General features: G+C 32.9%; 1 protein-coding gene across 1 annotated transcript in view; it reads left to right on the forward strand.

Annotated features, from left to right (window-relative positions):
* The window catches only part of LOC127868970 (neurogenic locus notch homolog protein 1-like), a 17,628-nt gene extending 11,202 nt beyond the window's left edge, over positions 1-6,426 (forward strand). The window contains exons 5-6 of the mRNA XM_052411188.1: positions 1,018-1,095; positions 6,245-6,426. Coding sequence (XP_052267148.1) covers positions 1,018-1,095; positions 6,245-6,411 — 245 coding nt within the window. The 3' untranslated portion in view covers positions 6,412-6,426. The remainder of the gene's footprint in view (positions 1-1,017; positions 1,096-6,244) is intronic.
* Positions 6,427-13,185: the final 6,759 nt, after the last annotated feature.

Genomic DNA, 13,185 nt, shown 5'->3' on the forward strand with positions numbered 1-13,185 from the left:
AATAAATTTCAATCCACGAATTCGTAATCGGTAGATCCTTCTCAAAAAACTTCTTTTATCTCAAGACATTGATCTCAATTATGCATGAAGTTCCAATAAGTGCTAATAAACTTCACATATATCTTTCTTGATTCAATTAGTCAATTGCTGTTGCAAAATGTTACATAAAAACTTAAATTATCGTGAAAATAAGTTAAAGATAAGGTATTTATTATAAACACCAAAGTAAAACAAACGTTATAGTTTGTTTTTACTGCCTTTAAAATTATTAAGTTTTTTCTGTGCAAATAAGTTATTGTTCTCTGTTTTTATTTTGTTTAGAAAATTCATTGAATTTGTTCTGAAATGTCATTGAATCTACTTACATATATACAGATTTATAGTGATTTGGTTACCAACTATAGTATACTGACACATAACTTTATTTTAATTATATACATTAAAGACAATGCACTTATATATAGGTCTTAATAAACTGTCTGTTCTGTTCTGTTTAAGGACACTGAAGTTGCTTCGTTTCCTGCAATAATAGTAATTATCTTAAGAAATATCAACAGTAATCTTTGATTTTTGTCAATACAATTATAAAATTGTGTTAGAAGTGACATTTTATTTCCAGAGCGATGTACCGATCATTGCTTGGTGGGAATGCCCTGCATCATAACCTCTCAAGGCCACAGATGTATAGGTATGTAAATATTCAAAGGGGCAATATAAATACTCATTGTATACCGTATACTGCTCAGAAAAATAAAATTAGAATTATTTATGTATATTATTTGTGAATAGATTAACCATCAAGGTACCAATATAGGTGGACATCATGGATGCGGAGTTGATATGATTTCTATGAGCTGACATTTTTTTCAAGCTCCGCGTATTTCAGCTTCCTAAGAACGCCACATTACGTCAAGATAACATTTCTACACTTCGTCATGCAGAGTAAGACATGACATAAAAGTATTTATTATTTAAAGCTAGACATATTGTTCTGTTAAAACAATTTGTCGTTTGCAGACCCTTGTGTACCAAATCCTTGTTCAAGTGGAAAGACCTGCGTTCATAGAAAAAATGCCCCATTCTACGTATGTGAAGGTACGTGTCAATCTCTAATACGCTTACACCACGAATGTGCATGTATCATGATTGCATGTGTCATATGTGAATATAGCTAATCAAATCAGTAATTATATATTGTTAAATACATATTTAACGCTATGTAATTGCTATCGATTTTATTTATCGCTAATAGGTCATTGCGACTCTAATCTGAATCTCGAATCTAGTATACTGGCCTGTACTCCGATTCAGTTCAGTGTGAAGTTGTTTAATCAACAATAATGTTAATTAAACATATTTTGATATCTGGTAACTTCACTTTCCGTTTCCGTTTTGTTGTATCCGCCAAGATGAGTTACTGTTACAACAGTTTGCGTGTAGTTTCCTGATTGGAACTTGTTTTGTAAATGAATGTTTTGAACCAAACTTAAATTCAACGCAAAGCAACCGCATTTAAATGTTTATTACAAATTTATCGAACATTTTGAATCATCCCTTGTCAGTCACAACTGATGCGTGTTTTAAAACGACCGACGATAATGTTCTGAAATGTGAATGGTTTTGTTTCGTGTAAAACTACATAACGGCCAGTATGTTTCTTTTTGTTGATGTTGAGTCGCAAACAATAACTTTCAATAAGCAATAGCTTTATTAGATGCACTAACTCCTGAACAAACTTTTGATCAGAGTAGCTAAACATATCAGAATGAGTGCGCGTTTGAACATACGTTAATATTGTACATTAAAGTCGAGTATCATTAACAGGTGAAAAAAATAATAATCATTTCAAAAATACTTGATTTTTGCTCTTGCTTTAAATTATGTTATAGAAAGATACTGTCTTATATTAAAAAGACGTTAATACCATATGGGATGTTGAATATAGCTACCTTTACTACTGAAAACGGGAACCAGAATTATTAAATAGGGCTCGGAAATGATGATATGATATCATCAATGTATACGTTTTGGAGCACAGCAAGATGCATGAATTGTTATTAGATAAAAAGAGAGGAAAACTTTATGCTCATTCTAAAAATAGAAACATTTTGAATAACATAATTGAAAATTACAATATGATAGACATCTGGCGTACAATAAATCCAAACGAAAGCAAATTCACCTGGCACTCAAACACAAAACCAACAATATTTTGTAGATTAGACTACTTTTTAATATCTGAGTCACTTTGCAACATTATTGACACATGAAACATAAAACCAGGATATATGACTGACCACTCTCTAGTTGAACTTAAAATACACAACATAGAGCCTGAAAGAGGCCCAGGATACTTTAAAATCAATAACAGCATATTAGATACACAATACCAAACGCAAATAAAACAAGAAATACTCAATACAGTTCAAAATAATAAAGATGCGAACCCAAACACCTTATGGGAAGTAATTAAAGGAAATATACGTAACACAACAATTAGATACACATCATTTAAACAAAAAGAAACACGCAAACTTGAAACTGAAACCATCAAAAGCATTGAAACACTTGAAAAACAATTACATGAAACAAACACAAACGATACCAAAGACATTGAGAATGAAATAACATCAAAAAAACAAGTATTAGAAGGAATTTATCATACACAACTCAATGGAATTATATTACGAGCACGTGCACAGCATGTTGAACACAATGAAAAAAATACAAAATACTTCGCAAACATCGAAAAACGTAGAAGTGAACAAAAAACTGTACACAAATTAGTAGTTAATGGCGAAGATATAACAAACAGAACTCAAATACTAGAAGAACAACGTTTATTTTTCGAAACCCTCTATAAACGAAAACATGTTGAAAATAACACCCTCTTTAAAAATACACATCATGCTTTAAATCAAGAAGAAAAACAACTGTGCGACGGATTACTTAATGAATATGAATGTGGATTAGCACTTAAAGAAATGCAAAATAACAAAAGTCCAGGATCTGATGGCATCACAGTTGAATTTTATAAAATATTCTGGAACGATATTAAAATACATTTAATTAATTCACTTAACTATTCATTTAACAACAAAAACCTAACTACGCTACAAAAACAAGGTATAATATCACTCATTCCAAAACCTGGAAAAAACCTAGAATCCTTATCAAACTGGCGCCCGATTAGTCTACTTAACAATGATTATAAAATTGCAACTAAAAGTATATCAAACAGAATAAAAAAAGTATTACCATCAGTCATTTCAAGATCTCAATCTGGTTTTATTAAAGGACGATACATTCGTGAAAAGGTACGTCTGATACAAGAATGCATAAATTATTTCAACCAACCAAACAATTCTGGCCTCATTTTCTTTGCAGACTTTGAAAAGGCTTTCGATTCACTAGACCATTCGTTTATGTTCTCTTGCTTAGAAAATATGAATTTCGGTGAAAGTCTTATTAAATGGGTAAAACTATTTTATACCGATATTAACAGTATAATAATTAACAATGGCTTCTTCTCAAACAGTTTTAACATCGAACGAGGGGTACGACAAGGATGTCCACTCTCATCCTCACTATTCATTATATGCATCGAGTATCTATCACACTATATCCAATCAAATAAACATATAAATGGAATATCGCTAGAACCAGACGAAGATATTAAACAGTCCCTATTTGCTGACGACGCAACTTATTTTTTAAATGACAGTATTGACTCATTCAATAATCTCATAGAATCGCTTACCCTTTTTGGAATGGCATCGGGTCTTAAACTTAACAAAAGTAAATGCACTGTGCTACGAGTAGGTAACTTTAAACAAAGTAATATTCAACTTAAAAAAGAAATGAAATTCCACTGGACATCAGATGAAGCAACAACGTTAGGAATAACCTTTACAAACAATGAAAATGAAACAGTTCAACAAAACATACTGCCTAAATTACAAAAATTTATAAATTGTTTAAAATCATGGCAGCATCGTAAACTTACACTAATCGGAAAAAACACGGTGTTGAAAACGTTTGCACTCCCTAAATTAATTTATACACTAACAGTTCTCCCAAACCCACCAAATGATATTATTAAAGATATACAATCAGAAATATTTAATTTCATATGGGACGGTAAACCTGATAAAATTAAGCGAACTCAGTTAATTCAATCTGTAGAAAATGGAGGTATCCAATTAACGGATATCGACTCATTCTTGAATGCAATCAAATGCAGCTGGGTTAAAAGATATCTAGATAATACCAATACAAGTAAATGGAAATTATTTTACCAGAAAATCCTAAAAAAATATGGTGACTCCTTACTTTTTGAATGTAACATCAGCAAAACCATTTTGCATGAAATTGCAAACGAAAACATATTTCTATCTAATGTTTTATCGGCATGGACAAATGTTACTCATAATCTAGAAACCCAAATCACCAGTAAAACTATTTTATGGAACAATAAAGACATAACTTCAAACAATAAGACTTTTTTCTATAAACTTTGGTTTGAAAAAAACATTAAATATGTCGACCAATTGTACGATTACAGAATAAAAGACTTCTATTCTTTTGAGAATATATGTTATATATACGGAATACCTTCAAGCAATTTCCTAATGAATTACACATTAAATAAAAGCATACCCATACATATTAAATCTACAATTAATACTAATAACACTCCATGTACTCAAACATCATTCACGGAAAACATACTTGCAAAACAAAACAAAACAAACAAAATATTTTACAAACTACAAATTAAACACCCTGCAGAAAACTCCAAGATTCAAAATAAATGGCAAAGCCTTCTTGGGGAACAAGAATTTAATTGGAAACAAATATTTATCATGCCATATAAAACAACTATAGATAGCACACTGAGAAATTTTCAATATAAATATGTCCATAGAATCATAGCTACAAATAAATACCTTTTTAAGTGCAACCTATCCAACACAAATTTATGTGATATATGCAGCGAACACATTGAAACAATAGAACACCTTTTCTGGGAATGCAAACATATTCAAATTCTATGGAACCAGTTAACATCATTTCTAGAGAAACAACAATTAAAATTAAAACTTTCTCTCTTAAATATCAGTTTCGGTGTGAATACTTTTAAAATACCAGAAATTAATAACACTGTGAACCACATTATCATATTAATGAAATATTTTATATTTAGCTTCAAATGTAAAAAACAAATACCTACTTTCAACTGTTTTATAAACTATTTAAAACTAAAGATCCAAATTGAAAAAGAAATAGCCCTCAACAACGATAAACTTCATATTTTTGAACAAAAATGGAAACGCATAACCTTTCATAACCCAGTCCAGTTGTCTTCTACCTAACTCTACGCAACTCATCTATAGGATTGATTATTACATTTAAAAATAACAGAATACACCACATGCAACCAAGAGAAAAAAAAACAGTATATCCTAGCATATCATGTATAATATGTGTTTGACATGATTACTGTTGTATTATACCACTTTTGTTCTTGCTTATGCACATATTTATATTGTATGTTTTTATATTGAATAAAAAAAAAAGATGCATGAATTGAAAAACGTGAGCAATGTTTGCATGTAAGAATCCGTCTCGTTGATATTGTGATTAATTAAAAGGCATGTTGGCAGATATAATGATGTTGCTATTTCAACTGTTCGGTGTTTATGCATATACAATAATTTGTTTAACCTTAACCGAAAATCAAAGAATTAACAACCACTCGCCTTGATGAGTTGTGGGTGCAATTATGTGTATCTAAGTAGTCCATGTGATGCCAGCAATTGTAACTTAAACAATACATTCCAAATTGGTGTAACTTATGAGTGATACAAACTTTATAAATGTCGCAGTTTCAACTGATGATAAGAATTTTTCAACAATGTAATTGCATACAATATCGTAATGTATTTGTAACTAGCGATAAAATAATAAAGCATTTTAATTCACCAGAGGAAGAGTTCTTAAAATCGGTGTATAACTAAGTCGTGGTCAGTTTTTCCAATCAGCAAATAACTAATTAATCAGAAACAACTTTTGAAAAGAGGTTAACTGGCTCCTAAGATGTAAGCCAGACACTTATTATAAATTATTGATCTGTTTACCTTTGCCTGATGGGAAACTTGTAGTCGTGTTAATTTGTGTTGCATTTAACAAACACATTCGTATTCAACCTTTCATAACCGAAATGAGTTACAAACTGTTTCAGCTCCACACACCACGCCACCCACTACCAGACTAACTGATCCAGCGACCACAAAAGAAACAAGCACATTCAGAACAACACACCAATCGACCACAGAAGCAGCTAGCACATCGTCGCCTGTACCCACGCCGACACCACAACAATCGGATTACTCTGAGTTCAGTACGTAACATTCTCTTCTTAATGTCTTGAATTAAATATACTAACAGTGTCAACTCCTTTTTCAATAGTTCGGATTGATCCGGAGCAGATATATGGGTTTTTGGTACTCCCGTTCCCTCCCTTTTTAAAATGGTTATTGTGTAGCTTTTATTATATATTACAATCAGTATTACGACATATTAAAACTTCGAAAATGCTCATATAATTCGTGTCTATTCAAAATACAGTGTATATACTATATATTTTAATATTTGTATATGTTTAAGGATTAACAGCTACCCTCGATTTATAAAATAGCGAATATGTGTACTTGCTTTAAGATGCTGTAATGTGTATCTGCTAAATTGAATCTTATTTTCACTTTGCCTCTTTTCTAACAACTTCTTATTAGAGTAACGTGTGCATTGTTTGGGAAAAAATATATATAAACTGCCTTATGTGATGACCCAGCACTCCTACCTAAATAACTTATTAGACTGACGAACATATGGCTAAATGGTTTAATATAGATGCAGAAAACCTCACCTATCAAGAATATAAACCGCAAACCAACATAATCCAAGATCGAGGTTGGATCCAGGGTCACGGAGAAGCAAGTGTACCAACTATTGCAAAAAAGAACTGCCCTTTAAAGGGATCTTTTCACGCTTTGGTAAATTGACAAAATTGAAAAAAATTGTTTCAGATTCGCAAATTTTCGTTTTAGTTATGATATTTGTGAGGAAACATTAATACTGAACATTTACCATGGTCTAATATAGCCATTATATGCATCTTTTGACGATTTTAAAACCTAAAAATTATAAAGCGTTGCAACGCGAAACGATTGAATAATTTGGAGAGTTCTGTTTTTGTCGTTAAATTTTGTGAAACTACGAAGATTGCTTATATAATGTATAAAATACTTACACTGTGTATACTCGGCGGAATAGCTCAGTAGGCTAAAGCGTTTTTACTTCAGGGCTCTGGCAGGACTCCAGGGGTCACTGGTTCGAAACCTGATCCGGGCAATCTTCTTTTCCTTTTTTTAATTTTATTCTTGATTTTTTACTGGAGCTTTTACGATCCAATGTTTACATTTATCGATATAAAGCATTTAATGAATAAGTTAAAAAATGCCAAAATCTGTGAAAAGGCCCCTTCAAATCGAAGAGTTTGAAACTTTGTTATCTATAATAAGGAAAATACGAGATTACTAATATATATTATTTTAGTCTGAGTCATTTCCTTTACAAACATCACATTACATGGATGCCGTGACAGCTCGGCCTGCCTCTTACCTCACATACTTGAAGTCCTTTGCCCGGATCCACAGCAGGCGAAGTATTGTCCTGCTAAATGTGGATGTTGCCTAACCCCGTTCATAGGCTAAGAGAACCATCGCAAAGCCCAACAGAACAGAAAATTATCCTTCCCTTCTTTATTAAATTAAAAATAGAAATTGAATGTATTCGCAACTAAATAAATGAAAAATCTGAAAACAATTGTTGTATCAAGTGAATCATAGTATTGGTCTGATTGGATTCTATTAATTTAACAACACCGATTCGAATTCAAAGCGAAATAATATCATTTCTGAATGTTATTGACATGATATGTTATACTGCATCACAATATTGCAGCACAACAACCCACACTTTCTATGTATCCACATTCATTATTCGTGAAATAGTGCTGATATTTGAGGGCACGGATGATCGAATTGCTTTAACAAGAGGCTAATAACTCGTGCGTGTAGTGGAAAATAGTAAAATCATTCCCGATTAAAGGACTAATCAAAATGGCAAATATTCGGGAAAATGTGAAACTAAAAGTATTATAATAACAAATCTTACATGACAAAAGTAGGTTGCACTATAAAACATACATTTCTAAAAAATATAATAAAACCAAACGTTTACATCATAAGCATGACTAATAAAAAATTGGTAAAACTGTCTGGAAAATGCGGGACTCAAAGTAACGGATTAATGTTAATTCGTTCACTAAAACACTTTTTCGGTTGTATAAAATGGAAATCAAATTGGGAAATAAAGTTTTATTTAACTATCATAACGATATTTATTCTGATTTCAGTTTTAAAAATGTATACATTGACTCATTTATGTTTCATCTAAAATGAACAATGAATAAAATCGTTGAAAGCCGTTTTATATATTGCTCATATCCATCATAGCTATGAAATTATTCAATCTATACTATGCAAAGAGGCATATATCTCCGACTAACTACGATGATCTGGAATGTATAGTATATAATGCTTAGTTCAGAACAAGAGGAGGCTCATCTGATTCTTGTATTTCATTCATTTCATCGTGCAGGTATGAAGTCAAAATATATTTATATTCCCTATGCAAATTTTCGTTCGCATAAAAAATAATGCACTCCTATGGAATAAACTATGATTTATCTCGTTTGAGAGAGTATTCGTTAACGAATATTTTGTACCAGCTGTGAAGCATCGATAACAGAAGCCTCCCTGCCCCGGGAACGAGGCGCATGATAATATGAATTAACAACGGTGGCATAGAGGTGACATTCACTTCTCTTTTTTTTAAATTGCTCTCCTCTTTTTTCTATCTCGTGGCCACGAGTTAGCTATGTCGTTGCCACGAAATAGAAAAAAGAGGAGTGCAAAACTAAATAAAAGCGGAGTACAAATAAAAAAAGAGCGGTGCAGTAAATAAAGGCAGAGTGCATTAAACAAAAGAGGAGAGAATTTTCGCTATCTCGAGATCCCGAGTTAGTCAGCCAATCAAATTTTGCGTAACATGTATAAATATTCTGTACGCATATATATATAGCTGGTCAAAGCAGGCAAGGCTCTGATATAACATAACATACTACTATTAGTACTACTATTACTGCTACTACTACTGCTGCTGTTGTTGTTGTTGCTGCTGTTACTACTACTACTACTACTACTACTACTACTACTACTACTACTACTACTACTACTGCTACTGCTACTACTACTACTACTACTTCTACTACTACTACTACTACTACTACTACTACTACTACTACTACTACTACTACTACTACTACTACTACTACTACTACGACAACTACTACTACTACTTCTACTACTACTACTACAACTACTACTACTGCTACTACTTTTACTGCTACTACTACAACTACTACGACTACCACTTCGACGATAACGACGACGACGGACGACCAACGGACGACCGACGACCGACCGATGGACGACGACCGACGGACGACCGAGGGACGACTGATGGACGACCAACGAACGACCGATGTTTGGACAAGGGACGACCGACGGACGACGCCGGATGGACGACCGACGGACCACGATATTGATAAATGTTAACATTGGATATAAAAATCTCCAGTAAAAAATCAAGAATAAAATTTTTAAAAAAGAAAAAAGGTAACCCTCAGCAGGGCTCGAACCATTGACCCCTGGAGTCCTGGTTTAAAAAGTCATTTAGACAACTCGGCCATCCTTCCATATACAATGTTAGGTGTATTTTATACTTCATATAACCAATCCTCGTAGTTTCACAAAATATGACGACAACAACAGAACTCTCCAAATTATTAATTCGTTTCGCGTTGAAACGCTTTATTATTTTCGGGTTTTTAAATCGTCAAAAGATGCATATACTGGCCATTTAAGAGCATGGAAATGTTCAGTATTACTGTTTCCTCACAATTATCATTACTTGAACGAAAATTTGCGAATCTGAAACAACTTTTTTCAATTTTGTCAATTTACCCAAACGTGAAAAGGCCCCTTTAAGTCACCAGCGTAAGAAATTGGACAATCGTAGGTGAAAGCGTATCCCTGAGCTCGTAAAAAAGCAGCCCAAATATCGGAAGACCAAATACCAAAGTTCATGTAGATTGAACGCAAAATGTGACTTCTACACCATTAAAGTTTATAAGATGATACGTTTCAATTATCGATCAGCTTTATACCATGAGTATTATTTCGTATGACTTTATATTAAAAACATTTCTTTATTCTGTAATTATAAACGGCTTCTCTCAGTGTAACGTTCTGTTTCATATATTCACAGTGAAATATGTGTAACCATATGTTTAATGAGCTATTGATACCAATATAACTCGCCCCTATGGCGAAAATGAGTTTGCCTAATGGCAGATGCATACTGATCGGATTTAACCAAATATTCATTCCAAGTAACATGACTAAATCTAGAACGAACAACTTAGCTCAAAAATAAAAATGCATAAGGTTTTATCTTCATATGTCGTGGTTTTATGTGTCACCCAATTACTACAAATATAATGTCACTGTTGTTTGAGTGTTTGAATACACTTTAGAAGTGACAATGTCGTATAAAAAATATTTTTAATGAAAATACATATCATTTGAAATGCCTTTTTTATATAATACTGTTTCCGCGAAAGTCTGTCGGCATTAGCTTTAATCCAACTTTGTAGTTGAATCTAAAAAATACGGTAGCTGTGAGATTATCAGACCGTGAGGCCACGAATGGTTTCGGGACTTTCCCCAGAGACAGATAACACATGCTATATCGAATATACGACACATTAACGTGGCTACGCGCGCTTAAGTGCCCCTTTGACTTTTGCATCATGTCCTTTTCAAATCTAAATTACCGGGGGTCACACAAGGATATTACTTTAAAGTTTCGACAACATCGGTTCATGGGAATAAGAAGGCGATGGTAAAAAAAAAACATGCAACTCTCTTACTAACGGTCGACTGACATCCAGGTATCCAAAACGCTCCAAGTGAGCTTAAAAGTAACAACTAAAATTTATAATACATTACAATCCTTAATTGAAAAGACCCATCCACATTTTATAAACGAGTTACGCGACACTTCCTGTTAATATAACAATCATAATTTTTACCGATTTATAATGAAAACCACCGTCGATAAAGAGTTGGGATGCACACAAACATCTTATTTTACTAGATCTATACAAATATGCACACGCTTCGACCGTTTATTGTTATATATACGTTTTAATTATAAAATATTATGTGCAACTACTTATTTTCTGTTGGCGGCCCACTACAATGAATTATAGCGGAGGAGACAACGATGCCAGGGAAGCTGTACGACAATCTGGAAGAACTTCAGCGCACGGCTACCTTTGCACAGAGAGCCGACGTGTCTATCTGAGTGGTCGACAAGCAGAACGAGAAGAAAAATCCGTATAATATATAGAGGATATTTGTTGGATTTCACGAGTGGCGCAGCCACGAGTGAAAATATATTTTTTCTATGATCAAGAGTGTATAAAAATCGATATTCCACCGAAGCGAACAAATTTTCTTTTTATTTTGTGCTTTTTTCACAGTTTATATACATTGTTAAGAGTTAAACTAAAGAATTTCGCTGGGATAATGACGTCATTTTGTCAAAAAAATGACGTCATTTCACAGTAAACAGTGAAAATTATCGATAATTTTCACTGTTAATTTTCACTGTTTGAAACAGTGAAATTATCAGTTTTAATTCACTGATATTTCTCTATAAACCACTGGAAAGCATAAAATAAATAGAGGATATTTGTTGGATTCGGTGGATTATCGATTTTAATTCACGAGTGATCATAGAAAATAATATTTTCACGAGTGGCGCAGCCACGAGTGAAAATATACATTTTATATGATCACGAGTGAATTAAAATCGATAATCCACCGAACCCAACAAATTTTCTTTTTATTTTATGCTTTATTTCACAGTTTATATACATTGTTAAAGAGTTTAACTAAAGAATTTCGTTGGGAAAATGACGTCATTTCGTCAAAAAAATGACGTCATTTAACATAAACAGTGAAAATTATCGATAATTTTCACTGATAATTTTCATTGTTTGAAACAGTGAAATTATCAGTTTTAATTCACTGATATTTCTCTATAAACCACCGGAAAGCATAAAATAAATACTGATACAATTTATAACAATAGGGGAATATAGATCTAATATATATTACATGAATTCCTTCCTAAATAAAAATCAATCCTTTTTTATCAGCTTTGTTGTGCAGAAAACATGACTTCACCTTAAGGTCTATTACACTCGAAAACAACTCCGAACGAATGTCTTTATTGAATCGCAAACTAGTTGTCATATATTATAAATATATCCAAAGACCTATAGAAAACACAGATTGGAAACTTCGCGCCTTATCGGGCTATCTCTCGGCGGGCTCACGTGGTCGAGAAACCGATAAGTACACTGAGGATCAGCAGACGATTTATTCCATGAATCAATCGGAGTAGTCCGGAGATAGCCGGTGTATCACGATTGCGATAAGATAGCGATAAGATAGCTACGGTCAGTAGCAACGGCTACGATTATCGAGCAAAGTTATGCGAAAATGTTACGGCGCTATGAAAGGCGGCTGTAGCTTGGTCAATAATGATCCGATTTTTATAAAATAAAGTTTCATAGAAACATGGGTAATTATGTTTTTTTAATTAAATCTCGATTTTATATACCTACAATAAGAATTTATGTTATCTATAGGTCTTTGATATATCCGATGAATGAATTCAAATTTACGTTAAGCTACATGTATCTGTTTTAAACATGTATCTGTTGTTGCTTTAACGAAGAAAACAAAATCAGTATATTTTCAACAGTCTTCTCGCTCACTAAGGGTGTCCCATATGGGCCCATTCCAAAACGGCTCGTTATCATTCGGCCCTATCCGTATGTTCTCTTCAGAAGATCGCCACATAAAATTATTAGAGAGACGGCTCTGGATCACGTACCCGCCTAGTATAAAGTACTCATTTTAT

This window comes from Dreissena polymorpha, chromosome 2, assembly GCF_020536995.1.
Source record: "Dreissena polymorpha isolate Duluth1 chromosome 2, UMN_Dpol_1.0, whole genome shotgun sequence".
Taxonomy (NCBI): Eukaryota; Metazoa; Mollusca; class Bivalvia; order Myida; family Dreissenidae; genus Dreissena; species Dreissena polymorpha.